Source organism: Aotus nancymaae, unplaced genomic scaffold (genome assembly GCF_030222135.1).
Source record: "Aotus nancymaae isolate 86718 unplaced genomic scaffold, 86718_ANA_hifiasm-v0.15.2.pri h1tg000029l, whole genome shotgun sequence".
Classification (NCBI taxonomy): Eukaryota; Metazoa; Chordata; class Mammalia; order Primates; family Aotidae; genus Aotus; species Aotus nancymaae.
The window spans coordinates 87,059,513-87,087,369 of record NW_026988442.1 but is presented as its reverse complement, the minus strand read 5'-3'; the positions used below and the strand labels follow the sequence as shown (position 1 = coordinate 87,087,369).

The following is a 27,857-nucleotide window of genomic DNA, read 5'->3' as shown; positions in this document are numbered from 1 at the left end:
TTAGTCATTCATACTGAACAAAGCAGCTCTCTTCTGGTTCATCTTGCACTGGCCGATTTGTGTGTGTGTGTGTTAAATATACCTAAAATGTATTGTATCATTTTTTTGAGATGGGTCTCACTCTGTCGCCAAGGCTGGAGTACAGTGGAACCGTCTCGGCTTACTGTAGCCTGCGCCTCCTGGACTCAAATCATCCTCCCACCTCAGCTTCTGAAGTAGCTGGGACTACAGGTGCATGCCACCATGCCCAGCTAATTTTTACATTTTGTATTTTCTTGCAGAGACAGGTTTCATTGTATTACCCAGGCTATTTCTTTCATTTTTTTGGGTTTTTTTTTCCTAAGACAGCATTTCGCTCTTTCGCCCAGGCTAGAGTGAAATGGTGCGATCTTCGCTCACTGCAACCTCCGCCTCCTGGGTTGAAGCAATTCTCCTGCCTCAGCCTCCTGAGTAGCTGGAATTATAGGCGCGCACCACCACACCAGGCTAATTTTTGTATTTTTAGCAGGGACAGGGTTTCACCATGTTGACCAGGGTGGTCTCGAACTCCTGACCTCAGGTGATTCACCTGCCTTGGCCTCCCAAAGTGCTGGGATTACAGGCATGAGCTACTGTGACTGGCCCCAGGATGGTTTTGAACTCCTATTTTTTTTTCTTTTTAACATGAATAATGGAAGCACTGTGGTTTGTATGAACTCCTAAACTTAAGCTATCCTTCCACCTCAGCCTTCCAAAGTGCAGGGATTACAGGCGTGCGACACCACACCGCCTGAAACGTAGCATCTTAACCGTGTTTAAGTGTGCAGTTGAGGGGCATTCAGTACATTCGCTTTGTTGTGCAACCGTCACCACTACCCATCCACAGAACTTTTTCACATTCTCCAACTGAAACTCTGCACCCATTAAACACTCACTTCCCGTTCCTCTCCCCTCAGGCCCTGACAACCACCATTTTACTTTCTGTCACTACAAGTGTGACTATTCTAGGGACCTCATGTAAATGGAACCATACAGGATGTGTCCTTTTGTGTCTGGCTTATCTCACTTATCACAATGTTCATAACAACGTTGATCCAGGTAGTAGCACGTGTCAGAATCTCCTTGCTTTTTCAGGCTGAATAATATTCCATTGTATGTCCATATCACAGTTTGTTTATCCACTCATTGGCCTATTTTTTTTCTTTTAGACAGAGTCTTGCTCTGTTGCCCAGGCTGGAGTGCAGTGGCACGATCTCAGCTTACTGCAACCTCTGCTTCCCAGATTCAAGGATTCTCCTGCCTCAGCATCCTGAGTAGCTGGGATTACAGGTGTGCACCACCATGCCTGGCTAATTTTTTTTTTTTTTTTTTGAGACAGAGTTTGCTCTTGTTGCTCAGGCTAGAGTGCAATGGCATGATCTTGGCTCACTGCAACCTCCGCATCCTGGGTTCAAGCAATTCTCCTGCCTCAGCCTCCCAAGTAGCTGGGATTACAGGAATTCACCACCACATCCAGCTAATCTTGTATATTTAGCAGAGACGGGGTTTCTCCGTGTTGGTCAGGCTGGTCTCAAACTGCTGACCTCAGGTGATCCACCTGCCTTGGCCTCACAAAGTGCTGGGATTACAGGCGTGAGCCATCGCGCCCAGCCTCATAGGTCTATTTTTTTTTTCTGAGATGGAGTTTCACTCTTGTTGCCCAGGCTAGAGTGCAATAGCATGATCTCGGCTCACTGAAATCTCCGCCTTCCAGTTCAAGCAATTCTTCTGCCTCAGCCTCCTGAGTAGCTGGGATTACAGGCATGTAACATCACACCCGACTAATTTTGTATTTTTAGTAGAGACGGGTTTTCTCCATGTTGGTTAGGCTGGTCTCAAACTCCCAACCTCAGGTGATCGTCCCACCTCGGCCTCCCAAAGTGCTGGGATTATGGTCCACTTTTTAAAAGGAATTTTGGATAGGAAATGAACACACAGAGCTTTAAAACCCACCCGCTACAGAAGAGGATAGAGTGCCTCTTGTCTCCTGGTGGCCCGAGGGGAGGGCTTCCTTTGGGCCTTCCTCCCCTGCCCCTTCCCTGTCCCCAGTCCTCTGTCCTTCCCTCAGCAGTGTCCTTCCAGTTGGTCTTCTTCCTCTCTGTTCCCACTGCCCAGCTCTGGTTTCTTCCCCAGTACCTTCTCATCCTCAGGCATTCCTGCCTGGACTCTGCCTCCTAGAAGCTGGCCTGCAAGTGCTGCCAGGGAAGCCGCCTAAGGTTCAGCCCCTGCCCTCCCGGCCCTTGGCCTCTGAGGCTGCCCACCAGCTTGTCCCAGCTGACCGTGGCTAATGCGTGTTCCCCAGCACCGGATGGACTTCCTTTCCAAACTGCCTAGAGAGCCCTTCTTTCTCCCAAGAGTCAACACGAGTCTTCCTTCCTTAGAAAGGGCCCTGAACTCTTCCTGCCAGCCCTACCTGAATTTCTGTTTCTCCTTTGTGCTCCTACAACAGTGCCCCTATTCTGACTCATGCCCTGTAGCCACTTGGCTACCTTCCAATCTCTTCTAAGATAAGTAAACTCCTGGAAGGAAAAAAACAGGGCCCATTTACCTTTGGGTGTCCCCAGGGCTAGCCAGTGCCCTGCAGAGAAGAAGCCACAGTCAGCGAGTGTGGAATCTGGAAAGCTCTGGGAGGAATCTTTGCCAGGCTCAGGTGCAGAGACCGGGCTGGGGGTTGTTATTTAGCTTCTCAGAGTCTCCATTTCCTCAGAGGACTGGAAAAATGGTTTTTCCTCACAGGCTGGCAGAGAGAATGCAACCAGTGTAAATTAAAGATGGTATTTGATAAATGAGGGTCCCCCTAGGTGAGAGCAGGACTGGCTGTTAGGTGTTAAGGGTCTGTGAAACAATCCCCTCCCCAGGGCAAGTGGCAGGGACAGTGCTGGTCCAGAATTACTGAAGGCAGGGTGCCTGGCTTGGGACGAGGGAGGTCCATCTTCCAGCAGGGGAGAAGGCCATGAGTGCTTTCCTGGTGTCCTGTCCACAGATGCTCAAGGCCCCTGTGCAGTTGGGCTTAGGAACGGCCAAGCTTCATCCTTGCTTCCCCGTCCCAGCTGTTCCTCCCTCTTCCCTCTGTTCCAGCCATTTACTTGGGCTCTTCCTAATGGGCCAAGGTGACAGGGCAGCAGCAGCCACACCAAGGGAGGCCTGGCACTGAGCACAGGTGTGCGTGCATTTAGCCCTTGTGTGCCAGTGCCATAATGTGGCCTCAGCCTTGGGGGCACAGATTCAGTGTCTCAATGTGGAAAGGTTCTTCCTATGTGTGCTTTTATTTATTTTTTTTTTTTTCTGAGACGGAGTTTTGCTCTTGTTACCCAGGCTGGAGTGCAATGGTGTGATCTCAGCTCACTGCAACCTCTGCCTCCTGGGTTCAGGCAATTCTCCTGCCTCAGCCTCCTGAGTAGCTGGGATTACAGGCACACGCCACCATGTCCAGCTAATTTTTTTTTGTATTTTTAGTAGAGATGGGGTTTCACCATGTTGACCAGGATGGTCTCAATCTCTTGACCTCGTAATCCACCGCCTCGGCCTGCCAAAGTGCTGGGATTACAGGCGTGAGCTACTGCGCCCGGCCTTTTTTTTTTTTTTTTTTTTTTAAGATGCATAGGAAGGCTTTATTTGCAGGGGAGGAGGAGTTTAATCAAAGAGGCCAAATCTCATGTCATCGTCTGACTCTTCAGACTCCTCCTTCTTCTCATCTTTCTTCTCCTCTGCTGCAGCAGGGAAGAGGGGAGCCTGGGGCAGCAGAGATGGCCACGGCCAGCAGGAATGCTGGCAAGCTTCCCAATACCCTGGGCAGTCATATCCTCAATGTTCTTTCCGTTCAGCTCACTGATAACCTTGTTGAGTCGGTCGTCGTCTGCCTCTCTGCCCATGCTGTCCAGGATCTTCTTGATGTCCTTGGCACTGGGGGAGGGGTTACCCCAGGGCAGCCAGCAGGTAGGAGGCAACGTAGTGCATCTTGGTGGCATCTGCAGTGGCGGCAGCAGAGAGACCTCACGCGTGGGACTTCAGTGGCATCAGGGAGGAAAAGGCCTTTTTTTTTTTAAACTGGTCTATCCTGAAGTGAATTTTATTGAAATCGAAGGTAGTATTCTGGCCAGGCACGGTGGCTCACGCCTTTAATCTTATCACTTTGGGAGGCCGAGGCAGGTGAATCATGAGGTCAGGAGTTCAAGACCAGCCTGGCCAACCTGGTGAAACCCCATCTCTACTAAAAATACAAAAATTAGCTGGGTGTGGTGGTGGGCACCTGTAATCCCAGGTACTCGGGAGGCTGAGGTAGGAGAATTGCTTAAACCCAGGAAGCAGAGGTTGCGATGAGCCTAGATCACGCCATTGTACTCCAGCCTGGGTAACAGAGGGAGACTCCATCTCAAAAGAAAAGGTAGTATTCCTATTTGAGAGATAAAAAAAAAATAAAATCAAGTTGTAGAAGCAATCATCATGAGATAAACCAGTAAAGCGGCCTGCTCAGATCATACCAGAGCAGACACCAGTTTCTACCCCAGCCCAATGAAGATGTTTTTATTCAATACAAACAGTAGCAGAGGCAACACAATGGACACAGAAGGAGAACATAAGTGCACTTGAATCTTTGGTGAGTTCTGGCTAGGCTCTGACAAGCCTGTCATTCTTTTCTTACCAGGTGAACAGAAATCATCTGCGAATGCCAGAAACATTAAAACCCTTAATTCAGCTGGAAATAACTATAATTGACGGCCTTCTTATTAGCTACTTGTTTCCCAATTTAAGGTTGCCTAGCAGGTTAATTTCAACATAACAAAAGGTGTCATCTAACTGGCTGCATCACACAGTGGTGACAGGAGCAGGTTTTTGTATTTTTTTTTTTTTCAGTAGAGACAGGGTTTCACCATGTTGGTCAGGCTAGTCTTGAACTCCTGACCTTGTGATCTGCCCACCTTGGCCTCCCAAAGTACTGGGATGACAGGCGTAAGCCACCATGCCTGGCCAACAGGGGCAGGTTTAATGAGTTTTGTACTCAGATCGCTGGGCCTCCTGGCTGCTCTTGTCCATCTCTGCCCCTTGGTCCTGAGCATTCTGAGACTCAGTCAGCTGAGGATAAAAGGGACCTACCAGCCAGTTGAGGGGTGTGTTGTTAAAAAGATAATCCATCACGTCATCTAAAGATTTCTTCATTTTCGGCAGCTGCCCCTTGCTGGAAGTGAGGAGGCTGTCAGATACTCCTTAAAGGAGGCAGCATTGCGGAACACTGAGTAGATGTCACCTGCCATCGCCCTCATTGCAGGGCCTGATCTTGGATGTTCTGCGGTAAGCCTTGGATGTTGGACAGGATGTTGGTACGTGGTCTGGAGCTGCTGAGTCAGGTTCCGGGCAATAGCAAGAGTTTGTGACTCGATGTGCTCAGCACAGTGGACTCATCAGTATCATCGCATCCAGTGCTCCTTCTCCACTCCACCCAGGTGAAGCAGAGCTTATCCTGAGCGTCCTGAATTTTCTGATTGGCACTATGCACGTTCTTCCTGGCTAATTCAATCAGGTGAACAGTAGAATGGCGATGAGAAATGGTCTCTTGGCGTTTTTACTTAGCTTCTTTAACCCTGCTGAGAGCCTGCTGGTAGGCACGGGAGCGAAGCTTGGTAGACAGGGATCCCAGTCTAACATAACAACTTGGCTTCTGAACCATACTGAATCCTTCAACTTTTCTAGCTTCTTTTTCTAGTTCTTCCTCAGTGAGAGGGAGGTACTGCTCTACCGACAGCTCTGATTTGGTGAGTGCATTTTCCACGCCACTGCTTACGAGCTGCATCGGCCGACTCCCCAGGACTGTGTTAATGCTGCCACTGACCACAGACTTGGTCTACTCCACACTGCCAGTCACTGTCCCTTTGCTCTTGTCCGTCACCCCTGTGATCGTGCTGGCCACAGAATCCTTGGGCCCAGTCGTGGTAGTCATCACAGCATCTTTGGGCCGAGTCACAGCACCCTGGGCATTGGCAACAACCTCAGTCCTGTCTAGCCCCCTACGGGAATAGGTATCGGTAACCGGAATTTGCGGCTCTGGCTTCTGGATGATGCGCAGAGCACCAGTCATGGCCACCAAGGTGATGGTCTTCACGCCCTTCTCTGCCATCTCACACACAGACTTCAAGTAGGGATGCTGGTCCTTTGTGCCGACGTGGGCTGCGGACATGAGGTCATACGTGGAGCTCACCAAGGGCAGGTTGACCACCTGCGCCACCACACTTGGTTGTGGATCAACTGCAACAGATGCCATTTTTCTTCCTGGAAAAAGAAATCGATGAACAGCAGCGAAAGGCGAAGAGCAGGCATGTCCCGAAGGCCAATGCGCTTTCTTAACAGAGTAACAAGAGAGGCCTCAGTCCCAAATGGAAGGCCATTCCTTACCCCTTCACCCATTCATGAACAAATGTTTAAGCATCTAGATGGGGTAGCCCCTGTTCTATGGGGCACAGCCTGCTTTTAAACAGATGAACAAGCAGTCCTGCTGTTAGCCCCATCCTGCCCTCTCCTGTGCTGTTCCCTCCCGTTGGACTCCTCGACCTCCAGGCCCTGCAGCAGCTGTAAGCAACAGCTTTCTCTTACCCTCCAGTCCCCCACCACAGATGGAGTCTGGCTCTGTCGCCCAGGCTGGAGTGCAGTGGCGCAATCTCAGCTCACTGCAACCTCCACCTCCCGACCTCAAGCAATTCTCCTGCCTCAGCCTCCCAGGTAGCTGGGATTACAGGTGCATGCCACCACGCCCAGCTAATTTTTGTATTTTCAGTAGATACGGGGTTTCACCATGTTGGCCAGGCTAGTCTCGAACTCCTGACCTCATGATCTGCCCACCTTGGCTTCCCAGCGTAGTGGGATTAGAGGCACGAGCCACTCTGCCCAGCCAGCGGCAGCTTTCTCTATGCAGTGCTAGTTCTCCGCGCTTGCTTTTTGGCTTCCTCTACTTTGTGGACATTTCCGAGCTATTGTCATCTTCTTTCTCCCAATTCTTTGTCTTTTGGATTTATGCCTGCTTTAATACTTTCGTTAACCTTTAGTGATGTTTCAAGTAGGAAGAAGAAATAAATTTTGATGTTCCAGCTGCTATATTTAACTAGAATTTTCTTCCAATTGAGTTTTCGCTTATTTTTACAATGATTTATGGAGTCTGGATGTTTTCAATTTTAAAATGGTATTTATTTTAGAAATTTACAAATAATATACAAGTATAAAGAAGAATATAAAAATCACTCATCATCTCAGAAATACAGAAATAACCCCTCTTTGCAAATCAACAGAAATTTGGAAAAAAAAAAAGAACCCCTCTTAACATTTTGATATATATATACATGTAGATACATATAAGTTAAAGGGAATTAAATAACCTCTTTCCATTTACTTAAGTTCGATGGTAATATTTGGATGCTGCCTGCTTTCTAGAAGGCTTTTGCTGTGGGAGGTGCTTGCCAAACCTTGCTACGACACAGGCGTAACCCTTGTCACCAATGCTGACATTGGTGCCTCTCACCTTCTCCCAGGCCTGCCTCTCTCCCCTAGTGAGCCTCGGCCTAGACTACCCTCTTCCACTGAAGATGCTCATCATCAAGTCATTTATGAGTCAAAACCACAGTTCTGCCTGCAGTGCCTGAAGGAGGAGGGTAAGGAACAGAATCTGGGTGTGTCCTGTCCTCCCCAACTCTGTCATCCCTAGGAATGTTCTCCCAGGTTGTGACAGAGCCAGGGAAAAAAGCCATTTGCAATGACCTCACGGTGTCCCAGACTTCTACCAGAGTCCCTGGCCTTTTTCTGGTCCTTGGTGATCCCTGATGGGGAATTGTCAGTTGGGGGAAAGGTGATTTGTTTCATTTAATCTGCCAAACGCAAATGACCGACTTTTTGGGTCTTAGCCAATTTTGAGGTTTTGGATTCAGAATATGTTTTGTTGGGGCTTAGGACACATCATCCCAAAATATGACACTGCCTCAAGTAACTTCCACCCCAATAAATTGCTCATATTTTCAAAAAATAATGAGAGACAGAGACTCACATTACTGGTGGACGTGTATACTAGCAAATGCTTTGGGAAGTAATTTTTTAATTTTTAAAATATTTTTAACTTTTTTTTTTTAAATAATAATAGAGGCAGGTTTTTGCTATGTTTCCCAGGCTGGTCTCAAACTCCTGGGCCTTCAAAGTGCTGACATTATAGTCATGCGTCACCATGCCCTGTTGGAAAGTCATTTTTAAAGTGTCAAGAACCTTAAAAATGTTTGTACTTTGTGATCTTTGTTCTGGGACTCTATCCTAAAGAAATAATTCTAAATATAATAAAAGCTTTCTGGACTAAAATACCAATTCAATTACAACATTATTAATAATGTAAAAAATGATACTAAAACACTCAACTATAGGAGAATAGTACTGTGAACTGAATTCATGAAAAGCTCATTATAATAAAGCCCAATGATTATTGTTAAAATAAATGAAAACAACTAAACCCAGTATTTAATATAGAGTTCATGACATTTTGAGCTGGATGAAAAACAAACACACAAACAAACAAAAAAGAATAGAGTTTGATGATGCCTGTGTTAAAATAAGAGTAATGTTTTAAGGAAGAAAATACAATGACATAGTTATCTTTGGATAATGAGACAGAGAAAATTTTATTTTTTTTCTACTTTTGTGTGTGTGTGTATGTGTGTGCGCGCGCGTGTGTGTGTGTTTGGGGCGTTCGTTTTTTTTTTTTTTTTTTTTTTTTTTTTTGAGACGGAGTTTCACTCTTGTTACCCAGGCTGGAGTGCAATGGCGCGATCTCGGCTCACCGCAACCTCCGCCTCCTGGGTTCAGGCAATTCTCCTGCCTCAGCCTCCCGAGTAGCTGGGATTACAGGCACGCGCCACCATGCCCAGCTAATTTTTTGTATTTTTAGTAGAGACGGGGTTTCACCATGTTGACCAGGATGGTCTCGATCTCTTGACATCATGATCCACCCGCCTCGGCCTCCCAAAGTGCTGGGATTACAGGCGTGAGCCACCGTGCCCGGCCCTGTTTGTTTGTTTTTTGAGATGAAGTTTCACTCTTGTTGCCCAGGTGAAGTGCAACGGTGCAATCTCAGCTCACTGCAACCTCTGCCTCCCAGGTTTGAGTGATTCTCCTACCTCAGCCTCCCTGGTAGCTGTCATTACAGGCGCTGCCACCACGTCTGGCTAATATTTTGTATTTCTAGTAGAGAAGGGGTTTCACTATGTTGGCCAAGCTAGTCTCCAACTCCTGACCTCAGGTGATTCACACGCCTCAGCCTCCCAAAGTGCTGGGATTACAGGTGTGAGCCACCATCTCTGGCTACTTTTTTTTAATACTACAAACTTTATTCATAAGTAAAACTTCATAAAATTAAATGCAGGGGTGGTTCCTGTTTTTAAAAGGGAAGAGTAGGCTGGGCGCGATGCCTCATGCCTATAATCCCAGCACTTTGTGAGGCTGAGGCAGGCAGATCACCTGAGGTCCGTAGTTCGAGACCAGCCTGACCAACACGGTGAAACCCCGTCTCCACTAAAAGTATAAAAATTAGCCCGGAGTGGTGGCGCCTGCCTGTAATCCCAGCTACCCAGGAGGCTGAGGTAGGAGATCACTTGAATGCAGGAGGCAGTGGTTGCAGTGAGCCAAGATTGTGCCACTGCACTCCAGCTTGGCGACAGAGTGAGACTCCATCTCAAAAACGAAAAAGAGAATGAGAATAGTAGAAGGCAACATGCCAATTTTTTTTTAATTGCAAATTAGGTTTTTTAGACCGATGACAGTTGAGATCATTAAATCCCATTTCTGCCTCTCAGATTCTCACAAAATAGTAAGTTAAATGATCAGTCCTAAGGAATGGCAGAGATTGGGCCAGATGAGGTGGCTAACGCCTGTAATCCCAGCACTTTGGGAGGCCAAGGCGAGTGGATCATGAGGTCAGGAGTTCAAGACCAGCCTGACCAACATGTGAAACCCCGTCTCTACTAAAAATACAAAAATTAGCTGGGCGTGGTGGCGAGCACCTGTAATCCCAGCTACTCAAGAGGCTGAGGCAGGGGAATCACTTGAACACGGGAGACGGAGGTTGCAGTGAGCCAAGATCCCACCATTGCACTGCAGCCTGGGTGACAAAGTGAGACTCTGTCTCAAAAAAGAAAGAAAGAAAGAAAGAAATGGCAGAGATTCCAAATTGCCTTTCAGTACTGAAGGGAACAGCCTAGTTTCTTCCCTTACAATAAAGGTACATCCTTTGATAAACAAGGGAGTGTAGCATTCAGACTCTTACAAGTTTGTATTGCAGAAGTTACTTCCATGTCTTAATTCATAATGTGTATTCTCACCTTTATTTCCCATTCAGTAACACTGTCAGTTTCATCATCTCTCCTTTCAACTTCATGTAAAAGAGGATGCTGACTGGAATTTGGCATAATAGAATCTATAACCGCCATGTGCCTGTAGTCCCCACGACACGGGAGGCTGCGGAGAGAGATTTAGACCAATCTGAACAAAACATGGAGACTCCACCTTTGCAGACAACACACAACAGAGGCATTTCAGATGGGACAGCAGAGTTTCTTTAGATATACTTGATTTTAGTTTTAAGCAGAGGAATTTCCTGGAGTTTCAGTTACAATACCACACATCTGAGGATGGTAGAAAAACTCATAGTAAACATTCAGCAAAATATAGGTTATAGGGTAGTCATCTCCTTTAACACTTTATTGGGGTTCATATACGAATTTTGAAATATTGTAGGCTTAATCCTGGCACAGAACCAAAATGTGGTGCGTTGTGCTTGAATAGCTGACCAGTCCCCACACAGGTGCATATAAAGGAATGGAGAACAAAGAGCCCTCTTAACCCCAGACAAGTCTTTATTTGCCCTAATTGAAAACCAAATCTTGGCTGGGCGTGGTAGCTCACACCTGTAATCCTAGCACTTTGGGAGGCCGAGGTGGGTGGATCATCTGACATCAGGAGTTCGAGACCAGCCTGGCCAAAATAGTGAAACCCTGTGTCTACTAAAAATACAAAAAAATTAGCCAGCCATGGTGGGATGAGCCTGTGATCCTGGCTACTCCAGAGGCTGAGGCAGGAGAATCACTTGAACTTGGGAGGTGAAGGCTGCAGGGAGCTGAAATTGCACCATTGCACTCCAGCCTGGGCGAGAAGAGCAAAATTCCATCTCAAAAAAAAAAAAAAGAAAAGAAAACCAAATCTCATTCAAGAAATGTTTTCTGCCGGATGCAGTGACTCAAGCCTGTAATCCTAGCACTTTGGGAGGCTGAGGCAGGCAGATCACCTGAGGTAGGGAGTTCGAGACCAGCCCGACCAACATGGAGAAATCCCATCTCTACTAAAAATACAAAATTAACGGGACAAGGTGGCACATGCCAATAATCCCAGCTACTCAGGAGGCTGAGGCAGGAGAATCACTTGAACCCGGGAAGCAGAGGTTGTGGTGACCCTGAGCAACAACAGTGTAACTGTCTCAAAAAAAAAAAAAAGAAAAGAAAAAGAAAAAGAAGACTGGCTCCTCCTCCTGCCTGTCTCTTGCTCTCTCTCTCTCTCTCTCTGTCTGTCCCACTCTCACATGTAGCACACCTGCTCCTCCCTCACCTTCTGCCATGATCGAAAGCTCCCAGGAGCAGATACCAGCACCATGCTTCCTGGCACTTACTAAATTGTGAGCCAAATTAAACCTCTTTTCTTTATAAATTACCCAGCCTCAGGTATTTCTTTATAGCAATGCAAAAACAGACTAACACAGAAATGGGACATCACCTGAACCACAAGGCCCTGTGAGCTGGCTCTTCCTTCCTCCCCAGAGACAAGTCAGGCTGCAAGGTTCCCAGTAACTGCCTGTGCCCGGCCTTTTTCCTCACCCTGGCCCTCCTTCCACTCCTCTTTCCCCCTTCAAGGTACCTGCATTAACTGGGCTTCCTGCTTGGAATGACATCTCTGCCCCCAGTTATTCATGCTCAGCTTCAGGTCTCAACTCCACGTTCCTTCCTTGGGGACGTCTTCCCTGACTCCTAGACCAGGTTAGAATTGTTTTTTTTTTTTTTTTTTTTTGAGACAGAGTCTTGCTGTGTCACCAGGCGCCAGGCTGGAGTGCAGTGACATAATCTTGGCTCACTGCAACCTCCGCCTCCCAGGTTCAAGCAATTCTCCTGCCTCAGCCTCCCGAGTACCTGGGACTACAGGTGTGCGCCACCACGTCCAGTTAATTTTTGTATTTTAGTACAGATGGGGTTTTACCATGTTGGCCAGGATGGTCTCCATCTCTTGACCTCGTGATCCGCCTACCTTGGCCTCCCAAAGTGCTGGGATTACAGGCATGAGCCACCACGCCAGGCAGACTTTTTTTTTTCCTTTGCTTTTCCTCCATTGACAGTTCACCACTATAATTAAGTTGTCATCTCCCTATTATGGGTTAATGTCTATTTCCTCCTCCAGACCACAGGAACCTTGTGGGATTGTTTATCCAGCATCCCTGGCAACGAGCTGATCCTGGCAGATAGGGAGTGTGCAAAGCACATTAGATGAATAAATAAATGAAAATTATTGATTCTTCCGGCTCCACCGGGGGCAGGGACTATAGCCTTCTCTCCTGTCTGCTCCCTGGATCTGCTCCCACAGCACTGGAGAAAGCAAATGTAGCATCACTTGTTTATTTATGCTTCCATTTGTTCAATAGCTATCTACTGAGAGCCTGCTATGTGCCATTTTGGAGTCAGTGATGAACACAGCATCAAAATCCTGCCCTCACAAGATTGCATTCTATACTGAAGAAGACAGACACCAAGCAAATAAACAGGAAACTATGCTGTAAGCTGGTGCTAGGGCCAGGACAATTTATGAGAGAAGTCAGGCAGGGGAGCTATACTAAATGAAATGGCTGGGAAAGGTCTTCATGATAAGATATAACTGAGGAAAGACATAGGATATAGCAATTTGAAGAAAGAGCGTCAGATAAAATTCAGGATGCTCAGATAATTTTGAATTTTATTTTATTTTATTTTTTATTATTTACTTGTTTATTTTTTGAGACCCAGTGTTGCTCTGTCACCCAGGCTGGAGTACAGTGGTATGATCTCAGCTCACTGCGACCTCTGCCTCCTGGGTTCAAGTGATTCTCCTGCCTCAGCCTCCCGAGTATCTGGTACTGCAGGCACGCACCACACACCCAGCTAATTTTTGTATCTCAGAAGAAAGATGGGCTGATCACAGAGTGGGCTGATTTGCACTGGGTTGCCCACTAGCCTCAGGGGGATGTCTTTATAGTGAGGTGTGCTGTGGAAGCACTTGTGGCCTGGTCTCATGGTGTTCCTGTCTTTGGAAACTCAAGATTAAATGTAAACGTGGAATACTGGCAGGCACAAATGGAAGCCAGCACACCTAGTGATGCAGAATTTTTTGTTCCTTGGTTCAGCTAAATCCAGAAAAATTGGGCACACAGAAACATTGAAAGGTAAGGATGGGGCCAGGCAGAGTGGCTCACGCCTGTAATCTCAGCATTTGGGGAGGCTGAGGCAAGTGGACATTTGAGGTCAGGGGTTCGAGACCAGCCTGGCCAAATTAGTGAAACCTCGTCTCTACTAAAAATACAAAAAAATTAGCCAGGTGTGGTGGCACATGCCTGTAATCACAGCTATTCGGGAGGCTGAGGCGAAAGAATCGCTTGAATCTGGCAGGAGGAGGTTGCAGTGAGCCAAGTTCGCGCCCCTGCACTTCAGCCTGAGCGACAGAGCTGGAAACCATCTCAAAAAAAAGAAAAAAAAAAGTGAGGAGGGCGGAATTTATTAAGCAAAAGGAGAGTCCTGAACTCAAGTGTCCACCTCACAAATTGAATACCAGGCTACCACACAAGTTGGAGAGACCCGGCTCCTCCCCAGCATAAGGCGTGAATTCCTGGTGGCTCCACCCCCATTCTTCCAGTGCGCATGGGTGTCCTTAGTCTGAGCCTCTCTACATTGATTTATTTTCCTTGCACGTGTTAAGGGACGGAATTTTTCACCTGGGCATGTTTAGGCAAACCCCCTATGCATAATGACCTAGACGGCACTTGGCTGTCTCCTGCCTCTATCACTAGTGGAAGTCAGCTAGCTGTGCTGGCTTCTGCTCGTGTCTGCTTTCCACATATATATATATTTTTTTAATTTAGCTGCTCTGTCTATGGGGTAACCATTCGTTATTTCTTTACTTAATAAACTTGCTTTCACTATGAAAAAAAATTCTTTGTCTTTAGCCAGGCACAGTGGCTCACACCTGTAATCCCAGCACTTTGGGAGGCTGAGGCGAATGGGTCTCCTGAGGTCAGGAGTTCGAGACCAGCCTGGCCAACATTGTGAAACCCCGTCTCTACTAAAAATACAAAAAAATTAGCTGGGCATGGTGGCAGCCATCTGTAATCCCAGTTACTGGAGAGGCTGAGGCAGGAGAATCACTTGAACTCGGGAGGCAGAGGTTGCAGTAATTGCACTCCAGCCTGGGCAACAAGAGCAAAACTCTATCTCAAAAAAAAAAAATTTTGTTAAGGCCAGTGTTGTGACTCATGCCTGTAATCTCAGCACTTTGGGAAACCTAAGTGAGAGGATTGCCTGAGCTCAGGGATTTGAGATCAGGCTGGGCAACATGATGAAAACCTGTCTCTAGAAAAAAATACAAAAATTATCTGGGCAGGGTGGTGTGCGCCCGTAGTCCCAGATACTCTGGAGGCTGAGGTGGAAGGATCAGTTGAGAAGTTGCAGTGAGTGAAGATAGTGCCATGCACTCCAGCCCAGGCAACACAGGGAGACCCCATTTCAAAATAAGATAGGGTCTCACTATTTTGCTCAGGCTGGTCTCAAACTCTCGGGCTCACATAATCCTCCTGCCTTGGCCTCCCAAAGGGCTGGAATTATAGGCATGAGCCACCACACCTGGCCCTTTCCACATATTTAAATATTTGGTCATGGAAACTGCAAATATGTTATATGCCCTATTCATTAGAGAGCTCCACTATGTTATTCATCTAATTAAGAAACAAGCTATGTTTTTTTGTTTTTGAGATGGAGTCTTGCCCTTTTGCCCAGGCTAGAACTCAGTGGCATGATCTCAGCTCACTGCACCCTCCGCCTCCCAAGTTTGAGTGATTCTCCTGCCTCAGCCTCCCGAGTAGCTGGGATTACAGGGACTCATCACCACACCTGGCTTATTTTTGTATTTTTTGTAGAGACCAAGGTGGTCTCAAACTCCTGACCTCAGGTGATCCACCCACCTCAGCCTCCCAAAGTGCTGGGATTACAGGTGTGAGCCACCACGCTCAGCCAAAACCAGCTATATTGAAATGAATACCTATCTAAATAGATTGGTATTTGGGGGTCTATCTAAAGAGACTGGTCTCCAAAATACAACTTTCTAGCATTTACGTGGTGAATTTGAAACTCTTTGCTGAATAATATACATCTATAAAGGAAATATACCTTGTAATGGCATCTCCTTCATTGCACATAAACCACTAGAAACTCTTGGCTGCGTGTGGCGTCTCACACCTGTAATCTCAGCACTTTGGGAGGCCAAGGCAGGTGGATCACTTGAGGTCACGAGTTTGAGACCAGCCTGGCCAATATGGTGAAACCCTTCTCAACTAAAGATACAAAAATTAGCCGGGTATGGTGGCGAGTGCCTGTAATCCAAGCTACACGGGAGGCTGAGGCAGGAAAATTGCTTGAATTTAGGAGGCAGCAGTTGCAGTGAGCTGAGATCACACCACTCTACTCCAGCCCAGGTGACAGAGGGAAACCATCTCAAAAAATATATAAATAAAAAGTAAAATGAGCCTGGCATGGTGGCATGCACCTATAGTCCCAGATACTCAAGAGGCTGAGGTAGGGGGATCACCTGAGCCCAGAAATTCGAGGCTGCAGGGAGCCAAACTTGCATCACTGCACTCCAGCCCAGGTAACAGAAAGAGACCTTGTCTAAAAAAAAAAAAAAAACCTCTTAAAATGGGGAAAATATTGACTTATAATTTACATAACAAACCTTGCCTTTATTGAAGATAACTTCCTGGCAATTTTGCTTTGACTGAATCCTTTACTCCTGTCCTTCTTTGTCTCAGCAGATAATGGTGTTTAGATCTAAGTGCTATGCCTTTGAGTTGTAAATTTTGACTTCAGAGTCACGTCTTTGAAAGTGTAAATTAAGGATTATGTTGCTAACAATTGTTTAGGGCTTGATAGTTTAAAGAGGGAAGAGAAAGTATTTAAAAACTAGCAAATGGTGGCCAGGTGTGGTGGCTCATGCCTGTAATCCCAGCACTTTTGGGAGGCAGAGGTGGGCGGATCATAAGGTCAGGAGTTCGAGGCCAGGCCGCGTGAGCCGAGGCGCCACTGCACTCTAGCCTGGGCAACAGAGCGAGACTGTCTCAAACACACACACACACACACACACACACACACACACAAACCTGGCAAATGAAATTTATTAAGCTACAGAGTCTGCTTGTGTCTGTATGTGTATTGTTTATGTATGTCATGCGGATATGATATTTCATTACCAAAATACATGAAAGCTCAATTAATTGGGTTAAAGAAAAAATAGGCCAGGCACGGTGGCTCAAGTCTGTAATCCCAGCAGTTTGGGAGGCTGAGGCGGGCGGATCACAAGGTCAGGAGTTCGAGACCAGCCTGGACAATATGGTAAAACCTCCATCTCTACTAAAAATACAAAATTATCCAGGCATGGTGGGGGGGGCGCCTGTAGTCCCAGCTACTCAGGAGGCTGAGGCAGGAGAATTGCTTGCACCCAGGAGGCAGAGGTTGCAGCGAGACAAGATTGAGCCACTGCACTCCAGCCTGGCAACAGCAAGACTATCTCTCAAAAAAAAAAAAAAAAAGAAAAGAAAAGAAAAAATAAGCACTTAAATTATGTATTTTATCAGAAAAATAGAAACTAACTCAAATGCCTTTTAGTTCAAATGATTTGGGTAAATTGTTGGTAAATAAGACTAGTTTAATATTGTTAATTTAATAAAACAACCATGTCCTCTAATCAACAAAATACCCATGTATTTAGCTTTGGAGTTCTGGCTAAAGTGCTAAGTTCCTAACATTTGTGGGCTGTAAAAATAATTACAAGCCGGGCGCGGTGGCTCACGCCTGTAATCCCAGCACTTTGGGAGGCTGAGGCGGGTGGATCACGAGGTCAAGAGATTGAGACCATCCTGGTCAATATCGTGAAACCCCGTCTCTACTAAAAATACAAAAAATTAGCTGGGCATGGTGGCGCGTGCCTGTAATCCCAGCTACTCAGGAGGCTGAGGCAGGAGAATTGCCTGAACCCAGGAGGCAGAGGTTGCGGTGAGCCGAGATCGTGCCATTGCACTCCAGCCTGGGTAACAAGAGCGAAACTCCGTCTCAAAAAAATAAAATAAAATAAAATAAAATAATAATAATTACAAAAAAAAAACCCTGAAGATGATGGTGTAACTGCCCAATGGGTTCACCTGGCCCACTGCCTAGACAGAGCAGATTTCTCAAGACACAGGAATTGCAACAGAGAAAGAGTAATTCACACACAGCCAGCTGTGCGGGAGATTCAAGTTGTATTACTCAATCAGTCTCCCCAAGCATTTAGGGAGCAGAATTTTTTTTTGAGGCAGAGTCTCACTCTGTGGCCCAGGCTGGAGTGTAGTGGGATGATCTCAGCTCACTGCAACCTCCGTCTCCCAGGTTTAAGCAATTCTCTGCCTCAGCCTCCCGAGTAGCTGGGATTACAGGCACCTGCCACGATGCCCATCTAATATATATATACACTTTTTTTTTTTTTTTTTTTTGAGATAGAGTCTTGCTCTGTTGCCAGACTGGAGTGCAATGGCGTGATCTCGGCTCCCTGCAATCTCTGCCTCCCAGTTTCAGGCGATTCTCCTGTCTCAGCCTCCCGAGTAGCTGGGACTACAGGCGCACCACCACACCCAGCTGATTTTTGTATTTTTAGTAGAGACAGGGTTTCATCTTGTTGGCCAGGATGGTCTCAATCTCTTGACCTCTTGATCGACCCGCCTCAGCCTCCCAAAGTGCTGGGATTACAGGTGTGAGCCACCGTGCCCAGTCCACCCAGCTAATTTTAATATTTTTATTAGAGATGGGGTTTCACCGTCTTGGCCGGGCTGGTCTTGAACTCCTGACCTCATGATCCACCTGCCATGGCCTCCAACAGTGCCGGGATTACAGGTGTGAGCCACCGAGCCCAGCCAGGGAGCAGAATTTTTTTTTTTTTTCAGTTTCTGCATATTATCAACTTATTTTTATTGATGAATGTCACAAACTTCAATACTTTAAAAAATATTATTCTGCATGCATTTAACAAATCTGACAAAAGAACAGTATCCAGTTTGCTTGCAATATAACCATGATATTATAACTGAACAGTCAATTAACATATATTTAAAACCAGTAGGTACAGATAACAATGAAAAACTTCAGTGTATTAGTCTGATGGCATCCAACCACCATGCACATGTTCATGTAACACTACTAGTAATTATCCTGAAGCACAGGCAAATGTAGATGGAGGACTCTCCCTAAGAAGCAAGTTTAAGGGATTAAATATCATCATCATCATCACTACTGGGAATAAAGCTGCTGCCAGTGGATGGGGCCCTTCTTCAACACACCCAAAACCACCCGAAGTCCCCCTCTCATCAGAATAGTCAACTTCTCATCAGCATCTTCCTCCTCATCAAACAACTTGTCTTTAGAATCATCATCTTCGAACAACTTTTCGTCAGCATCTTCATCTTCCCTTCCATCTGCATCTTAATCTTCCTTGTCATCTGACTCTTCAAACAGCTTTTCATCCGCATCGCCTTCTTCCTCTGTTTTATCAGCAGCTTCAAGCCCCTTTTCATCTGCGATTTCATCCTTTCTCATTGGACTCATCACCAAATTCTTTTTCATATGTATCCTCCTCTTCTTCCTCTTCATCTGAATCTTCCTCTAACTCTCTCTCAGAGCCTTCCACATCTAACACTTTTTCAGAGCTGTCATCTTCAAATTCGGAGTTTTCAGAGTCATTTTCTTCTAACTCTTTGTCAACATTTTCAGGAAGCTCCTTTTCAGAGCCATTCTTGTCCAAATCCTTCTCGAGATCATTTTCTTCAAATTCTTTTTCGGAGCCGTCTTCAGACTGTTTTTCAGAGCAGTCTTCGTCAGACACTCTCTGAGTCACCTTCTTCAGACTCTTTTCTGGGTCCAGCCTCCTCTTCAGACTCCTTCGTGGGGTCATCTTCAGATTCTTTTGCAAGGGCATTCTCTTCACAGTCATTTTTGAGTGTCTTCTTTTTTTGACTCTTTTTTAGGACTACCCTCTTCAGATCCTCTTACGGGATTGCCCTCTTCAGACTCTTTTGGGGAGCAGCTGCCTTCAAACCCTTCTTTGGCCTCTTTGGCCTTCTTTGGCCTCTTTTTCTGGGCCACCTTCTTTAGCTTTGTTTTCAGAAGCATCTTCTTCAAATTTTCCCCCATCTTCTGTCTTTGCAAACTTCTTCTCATCTATAGGTCCTTCAAATGCCATTCCAGTTGCAGCTTCTTGAGCATTCATTTCAGATGTGTTGGGTGCTCTAAAAAGTGCCTTGCTCTAGAAGGCCCAGCCCTTTCTGAAGCCGAGACAGAATCTGAATGCCTAAGGCCTCTGTTGGCCTCAGGAGCACTGAGGAAAGCCTCCCATCCTCTTAGCCTTTCCTCCCTTTCTCTTGAGGTTTCCTCCACCATGCCTGGGCAGTGATTTGACGGCCACCAAATCATCTTCCATCCAGAGTGTGAATACAATAATCAGCTTCCTCTGGAACCCAAAAGGACACAGAGGCCACACCATCTGGGTGTCCATCAAAGAGAAGGAGCTTCCTAATTTGTCCAAACTGAATACTCTACTCGAAGGTCTTCTCTGATCTCATTCAGCACCAATGGATCATCCTCAAAATCCATAGGATGAAACATATTCTTTTTTTTTTATTATTTTAACTAATAAGCCAAGAGCTTTATTGATGCAGCAGGCACTTTACAATGAGCCCAAGAGCGTCCTCCTTCTCTGGAAGACAGGATGTCTGTACAAACTCTTGGTTTTTCCCACTTCAAAAACACAAGCTCTCCCATTTACCACAGCCCTTGGATCTGCACCTGCCCAAACCATCCCTCCCCCAGTGCACACAGGTGCGCCTGACCAATGCCAGCCACCACTCGTAGACAAAATGTCAGTTCTGCAGTACTCGGAGACAAAGGCATAGACTATAAGATCCTGCACAGGATTTAGGAAACAGACAATTTTCCCCTCCACCTTCAAAATAAAATACATTTCAGCAGATACATGTCCTGAAATAGTTTAGTTGAGAGTTCCTAAGAAGATGGCCCATTGTCAATCCCTTCTTCACCAGCCTGGGCATCCAGAATTGTTCAAGGTAACATGAGTCTTTTAATTTTTTTAAACAGTCTTTCTTGCTGTAATAATGGAGCCTAGTCCTCCTACTGCTAAGGCCTTTTCATGCCACTGGAGCAGCACTGAGCTGCTATTTTCTGTGGGCTTCTCAAAGCCTTTATAAATGTACTTCATTAACAAGTCAACGCCGTTTCTGTCCAGTGACTGCACAGCCTGCTCAATCTCGCTGCTCTTGAAGTTTGTGAGCACTTTCAGCACCACACCCTGGGCTCTTTCCTTCACAGCTTGATCCTTGGCGTTGACGGGAGAGTTCCGCAAGCCTGCGTGGAATGCCCGAAGCATGTCCCCTTGCCGCAGAATTCCGTCCACCTCGCTCGGGTCCGGGCCTGGCTCCGCCGCCGCCGCCGCCACCTCCTCCTCCTGCTCGTCCACAAATTTGTTTTCGTCAAATTCGTCGATGTCCACCCGGCAGAAGCGCGAGGACAGCGAGTTCCGGGCCACGGCGGGAGCTCAGCGCCCGCTCAGCCGGCTCCCCTCGCGGCCCGATCTCCGCTCCGCTCCGCTCGCGCTGGCTCGGGGGCGGGAAGCGGCCGCCCGGCTCCTCGAAACATATTCTTGATGGTGACAACTCGCTCGTGGTGCATCCAGGATGGTCCAGCTCTCCTCCCAGGTCTCCAATCCAGCTGCTTTTGTTGCACAGACAGCTTCCTCTTACAGTCTTTGCACTTCTTCTTCTTCTTTGAGGCATCATATTCTCCCTTCAGTTGAAACTTTGCCACCTCAACATGTAATTTGTAGCCTCTAATTTCATCTTCATCCAAAAGTTTTAACGCAAGTTTCACAGATTCTCTCTTCAAATAACAGCAAAGACCGTCTCCTTTAAGATTTCCTTGATTATCTTTGGAAAGTTTGACCTTAAATTCCTCTGTCTAAGGGTCTCTCATAACAATGCCGACCTTGGACATAAGTTGTATAAATTCATCCACTGTAATATCTGAAGGCAAACCAGACACATATACGTTTGTATTTCTGTCTTCTTCAACATGAAACCATCCTGACTCGGCCTTTCTTTTTTCTCCCTTCTTTCTGGGATCAGTGGGTTCCCGGGCTTTTTCTTGTGGAGGTTCCTCTGCAGTCCTAGCAGGGACATCTTGAACATCTGCAGTAGAACTAGATGCGCCATCATTAGAGAAGCCATAATTGGCCTGATACGAGGCAACGAAATCCTCGATGATGTTGGGAACCAAGCCTTCTTGTCCAGGTCCCACTCGTAGGGGGTGTCCGTCGGCTGCTGCCGGAGAGAATCGGTTTCTCCGCCGGCATGGGTCTGGGTGTCACCATCCTTGCCGTCTCCGTACAATTCTTGCATTCGCAACTGCTCATCAAACTCAGCGTTCCCATCCAAGTTGTTGCCGCTCATATTTCCTACTTGACTCGCTCCGCCGGGCGTCGGCGCTACGCTGGGTCCAGGGGGCGGTGGGAGCGCGCAGGAGCGCAGCCTCCGCCACCGCCACCTACTGGGTCTGAGACCAGTGCGGCTCCCTCGGCAGTATCAGGAAATTACTTGTAAAGGAAGCCCCGCTCAGGCGCCATCGTCCGCGCGGCGGGAGCAGAATTATTTATTTATTTATTTATTTATTTATTTATTTATTTATTTATTTATTTATTTATTTTGAGACGGAGTCCTGCTTTGTCACCAGGCTGAAGTGCAGGGGCGCAATCTCGGCTCACTGCAGCCTCCGACTGCTGGGTTCAAGCGATTCTTCCGCCTCAGCCTCCCGAGTAGCTGGGACCACAGGCGCGTGCCAGGACGCCCGGCTAATTTTTTTGTATTTTTAGTAGAGACGGGGTTTCAACGTGTGGGCCAGGATGGTCTAGATCTCTTGACGTCGTGATCCGCCGGCCTCAGCCTCCCAAAGTGCTGGGATTACAGGCGTGAGCCACCGCGCCCAGCCGGGTGCAGAATTTTTAAGGATAACTTAGTTGGTAAGGAGAAGCTAGTGAGCCAGGAGTGCTGATGGGTCAGGTCAGGGATGTAGACAGCTGAAGCTGTTTTCTTTTCTTGCACTGAGTCAGTTCATGGGTGGGGGCCACAAGATCAGATGAGCCCGTTAATCGATCTGGGTGGAGCCAGCTGATCCATCAAGTGCAGGGTTTGCAAAAATATCTCAAGCACTGACCTTTAGGAGAAGTTTAGGGAGGATAAGAATCTTGTAGCTTCCAGCTGCATGCCTCCTAAATCATAATTTCTAATCTTGTGGCTAATGTTACTCTTACAGAGGCATCTAGTCCCCAGGCAAAATGGATTAAACAAAGACAGCTTGGAGCCTAGAAGCAAAATGGAGTCCATTAAGTTAGATCTCTTTCACTGTCTCAGTCATAATTTTGCAAAGGCAGTTTATTTTATTTTATTTTTTAATTTTTGAGACAGAGTCTTGCTCTTGTTGCCCAGGCTAGAGTGCAATGGCGCGATCTCAGCTCACTGCAACCTGCACCTCCTGGGTTCAAGTAATTCCCCTGCCTCAGCCTCCCCAGAGATTGGGATTACAGGCACCCACCACCACACCTGGCTAATTTTTTGTATTTTTAGTAGAGACAAGGTTTCACCATGTTGGCCAGACTGATTTCTAACTCCTGACCTCAGGTGATCCACCCTCCTGGGCATCCCAAAGTGCTGAGATTACAGGCGTGAGCCACTGTGCCCAGCCCTGCAAAGGCAGTTTCAGTAGCTAACTTTGTTTAATAAACTATTCAAGCATAATTCCTAAGAAGATATAAAACTTGGCCAGGCATGGTGGCTCACGCCTGTAATCTCAACACTTTGGGAGGCCAAGGCAGGTGGGTCACCTGAGCTCAAGAGTTCAAGACCAGCCTGGCCAATATAGTAAAACCCTGTCTTTAAAAATAGATAAATAAATAAATAGAACTTTATTTACTTTTTGTTTATGTTTTTAATTATTTACCATAAGTTTTACTTGCAAAAGAGAGTAAGTTAAAGTTTGTAAATGAGCTTTACATTGTTTAAAAACATCTTTTTCGCCAGGCGCGGTGGTTCACGCCTGTAATCCCAGCACTTTGGGAGGCTGAGGCAGGTGGATCACCTGAAGTCAGGAGTTTGATACCAGCCTGACCAATATGGTGAAACCCCATCTTAAAAAATAATAATAAGGCCGGGCGCGGTGGCTCAAGCCTGTAATCCCAGCACTTTGGGAGGCCGAGGCGGGTGGATCACGAGGTCAAGAGATCGAGACCATCCTGGTCAACATGGTGAAACCCCGTCTCTACTAATACAAAAAATAAGCTGGGCATGGTGGCGCGTGCCTGTAATCCCAGCTACTCAGGAGGCTGAGGCAGGAGAATTGCCTGAACCCAGGAGGCGGAGGTTGCGGTGAGCCGAGATCGCGCCATTGCACTCCAGCCTGGGTAACGAGCGAAACTCCGTCTCAAAAAATAATAATAATAATAATAATAAATAAAATAAAATAATAACATCTTTTTCAATAACTTAATCTTTTTTTTTTTTTTTGAGACGCAGTCTTGCTCTTGTCACCCAGGCTGGAGGGCAATGGCACAATCTCGGCTCACTGCACCTCTGCCTCCCAGGTTCAAGCGATTCTCCTGCCTCAGCCGCCCGAGTAACTGGGATTACAGGTGCCCACCACCACACCTGGCTAATTTTTGTATTTTTAGTAGAGACTGGCTTTTGCCATGTTGGTCAGGCTGGCCTCAAACTCCTGACCTCGTGATTCGCCTGCCTGGGCCTCCCAAAGTGCTGGGATTAGAGGTGTGAGCCACTGCGCCCGTCCTCAATAACTTAAAGTCATAATTACATTGTTATATCAAATTGGGTAATAGCTAATCACAAAAGGTCTGAGTCATTTATATGATACAGAAAAACTAAATATTTAGTTCTGTTAAGAAACAAAAAAAATCTGGAAACATCTTTCCAAACATTATTTTCATCATAAGAACTCATATAAAAAGCCATCTCAAATTACTTACTTCCAAGGTTTTTCTTTCTTTCTTTTTTTTTTTTTTTTTGTCCCTTTGCTGTTGTTTTTCTTTTACAAGCCGACAACTAACATGGTTAGGAGAAACTATTCTTTTATATAAGATGTTGAAAATAGAGTGTGAACCCAAACACATCTGAGACACGTCTCAATCAATTTAGAAAGTATATTTTGCAGGCCAGGCTCAGTGGCTCATGCCTGTAATCCCAGCACTTTGGGAGGCCAAGGCAGGTGGATCACCTGAGGTCAGGAGTTCAAGACCAGCCTGGCCAACATGGTGAAACCCCATCTCTTCTAAAAATACAAAAATTAGCCAGGTGTGGTGGCGGGCACCTATAATCCCGGCTACTCAGGAGGCTGAGGCAGGAGAATCACTTAAACCTGGGAGGTGGAGGTTGTAGTGAGCTGAGATTGTGCCATTGCACCCAGCCTGGGCGACAAGAGCAAGACTCGGTCTTAAAAAAAACCAAAACCAAAACAAAACAAAACAGAAAAACAAGGAAGGGGAGTTTGCCTCATACTGTCTTTTTATATAATTTCAATAGTTTTGGGGGAACAGGTAGTGTTTGGTCACATGGAGAAGTTCTTTAGTTGTGATTTCTGAGATTTTGGTACAACTATCACTGCCACGGTGTACGCTGTACCCATTGTGTAGTCTTTTATTCCTCACCCCACTCCCACCTATCCCTCTGGGTCCCCAAAGTCCATTATATCATTCTTACGCCTTTGTGTTCTTGTAGCCTAGCTCCCACTTATAAGGGACAACATACAATGTTTGGTTTTCCATTCTGAGTTACTTCACTTAGAATAATGGTCATCAACTCCATCCAGGTTGCTGCAAATGCCATTATTTATTTCCTTTTTACGGCTGAGTAGTGTTCCATGGGATCCTATACACCACATTTTCTTTTTCCACTCATTGACTGATGGGCCTTTAGGCTGGTTCCATATTTTTGCAGTTTTAAATTGTGTTGCTATGCACATGTGTGGGTAAGTCTGTTTCATATAATGACTTATTTTCCTTTGGGTAGATATCCAGTAGTGGGATTGCTTTATCAAATGGTAGTTCTACCTTTAGTTCTTTTTTTTTTTTTAATTTTTTTATTTTTAAAAGATGGGGTTTCACCATGTTGGCCAGGCTGGTCTTGAACTCCTGACCTCAGGTGATCCGCCTGCCTCGGCCTCCCAAAGTGCTGGGATTACAGGTGTGAGCCACCATGCCCAGCTTGGTTGGTGGATTTTTTTTTTTTTTTTTTTGGAGACAGAGTTTCGCTCTTGTTACCCAGGCTAGAGTGCAATGGCACAATCTCGGCTCACCGCAACCTCCGCCTCCTGGGTTCAGGCAATTCTCCTGCCTCAGCCTCCTGAGTAGCTGGGATTACAGGCATGCGCCACCATGCCCAGCTAATTTTTTGTATTTTTAGTAGAGACGGGGTTTCACCTTGTTGGCCAGGATGGTCTCGATCTCTTGACCTCGTGATCTACCCGCCTCAGCCTTGGTTGGTGGATTTTTATCCATTCTGCCATTCTGTATCTTTTCAGAGGAGCATTTAGGCCATTTACATTCATCTTTAGTATTGAGATGTGAGGTACTGTTTTATTTATGATGCTAGTTGTTGCCTGAATACCTCATTTGTTTTTCATTGTTTTATTGTTTTATAGGCCCTGTGAAATTTTTTTCTTTTTCTTTTTCTTTTTTGTTTTTTTAGAGACGGGGTCTTGCTATGTTGCCCAGGCTGGAGTGCAGTGGCTATTCACAGGCACAATCCCACTATTGATCAGCATGGGAGTTTTGACCTGCTCCATTTCCAACCTGGGCCATTTCACCCCTGCTTAGGCAACCTGGTGGTCCCCCAATCCCGGGAGGTCACCATACTTAGTGCAGACACCCGATCAGTATTGTGCACTACAGCCCAGAACTCCTGGACTCAAGCAATCCTCCCACCTCAGCCTCCCTAGTAGCTGGGACTACAGGCATGCACCACCGTGCCCAGCAACCCTGTGAAATTTATGCTTTAAGGAGGTTCTATTTTCGTATATTTTAAAGTTTTGCTTCAAGATTTAGAACTCCTTTTAGAATTTCTTGTAGTGCTGGCTTAGTAGTGGCAAATTATCTCAGCATTTGTTTGTCTGGAAAAGACTTTCTCTCTTTTTCATATATGAAGTTTAACTTTCCTGGATACAGAATTCTTGGCGGGCAATTATTTTGTTTGAGGAGGCTAAAGATAGGACCTCAGTCACTTCTGACTTGTAGAGTTTCTGCTGAGAAAATCTGCTGTTAATCTGATAGGTTTTCCTTTTTTTTTATTTAATTTAATTAATTTATTTATTTGAGACGGGGTTTTGTTCTTGTTGCCCAGGCTGCAGTGTAATGGCACAATCTCAGTTCACTGCAACCTTTGCCTCCCAGGTTAAAGCAATTCTTCTGCCTTAGCCTCCCGAGCAGCTGGAATTACAGGCATGTGCCACCATGCCTAGCTAATTTTATATTTTTAGTAGAGATAGGTTTTCCATATTGATCAGGCTGGTCTTGAACTCCTGACCTCAGGTCATCTGCCCACCTCGGCCTTCCAAAGCGCTGGGATTGCAGGCATCAGCCACTGCTCCTGGCCAGGTTTTCCTTTAAAGGATGTCTAAGGCTTTTGCCTCACAACTCTCAAGATTCTTTCGTTTTGGCTTTAGATAACCTGATGACTATGTGCCTAGGTGATGATCTTTTTGCAATGAATTTCCCAGGTGTTCTTTGAGCTTCTTATATTCAGATGTTTAAATCTCTAGCAAGACCAGGGAAGTTTTCTTTGATTACTCCTTCAAATAAGTTTTCCAAACTTTTAGATTTCTCTTCTTCCTCAGGAATACCAATGATTCTTAGGTTTGGTCATTTAACATAATCCCCAATTTCTTGGAGGCTTGGTTCATTTTGTAAAATTCCTTTTTCTTTGTCTTTTTCTGATTGAGTTAATTCAAAAGCCTTGTCAAGCTCTGAAAGTTTTTCTTCTACTTGTTCTAGTCTATTTTTTTTTTTGTTTGTTTTTTTTTTGAGATGGAGTTTCTCTCTTGTTACCCAGGCTGAAGTGCAATGGTGCGATCTCGGCTCACCGCAACCTCCGCCTCCTGGGTTCAGGCAATTCTCCTGCTTCAGCCTCCTGAGTAGCTGGGATTACAGGCGCACGCCACCATGCCCAGCTAATTTTTTGTATTTTAGTAGAGATGGGGTTTCATGATGTTGACCAGGATGGTCTTGATCTCTTGACCTCGTGATCCACCCGCCTTGGCCTCCCAAAGTGCTGGGATTACAGGCGTGAGCCACCGCGCCCGGCCTGTTCTAGTCTATTTTTGACACCTTTGAGTGCATTTTGTATTTCTGTGTGTCTCTCATTTCCAGAAGTTGTGATTGTTTTTTCTTTTTTCTTT

At 46.1% G+C, this 27,857-nt stretch overlaps 1 protein-coding gene and 4 pseudogenes across 1 annotated transcript; all 5 read right to left on the bottom strand.

Annotated features, from left to right (window-relative positions):
- Positions 1-3,651: 3,651 nt before the first annotated feature.
- On the bottom strand, positions 3,652-3,975 carry LOC105728112 (large ribosomal subunit protein P2-like; annotated as a pseudogene).
- A 1,026-nt stretch (positions 3,976-5,001) lies between these two features.
- Positions 5,002-6,274, bottom strand: LOC105728111 (perilipin-2-like; annotated as a pseudogene).
- Positions 6,275-10,296: 4,022 nt separating this feature from the next.
- On the bottom strand, positions 10,297-11,644 carry LOC135277017 (putative oocyte-secreted protein 1 homolog; annotated as a pseudogene).
- A 6,960-nt stretch (positions 11,645-18,604) lies between these two features.
- LOC105728183 (17S U2 SnRNP complex component HTATSF1-like) lies at positions 18,605-21,853 on the bottom strand (annotated as a pseudogene).
- Positions 20,479-20,940, bottom strand: LOC110567717 (actin-related protein 2/3 complex subunit 5-like protein; the record flags this gene model as incomplete). Its single annotated transcript, XM_064382236.1, has 1 exon — positions 20,479-20,940. A coding segment is annotated over one exon (462 nt), but the record flags the coding sequence as incomplete, so codon positions are not given.
- Positions 21,854-27,857: the final 6,004 nt, after the last annotated feature.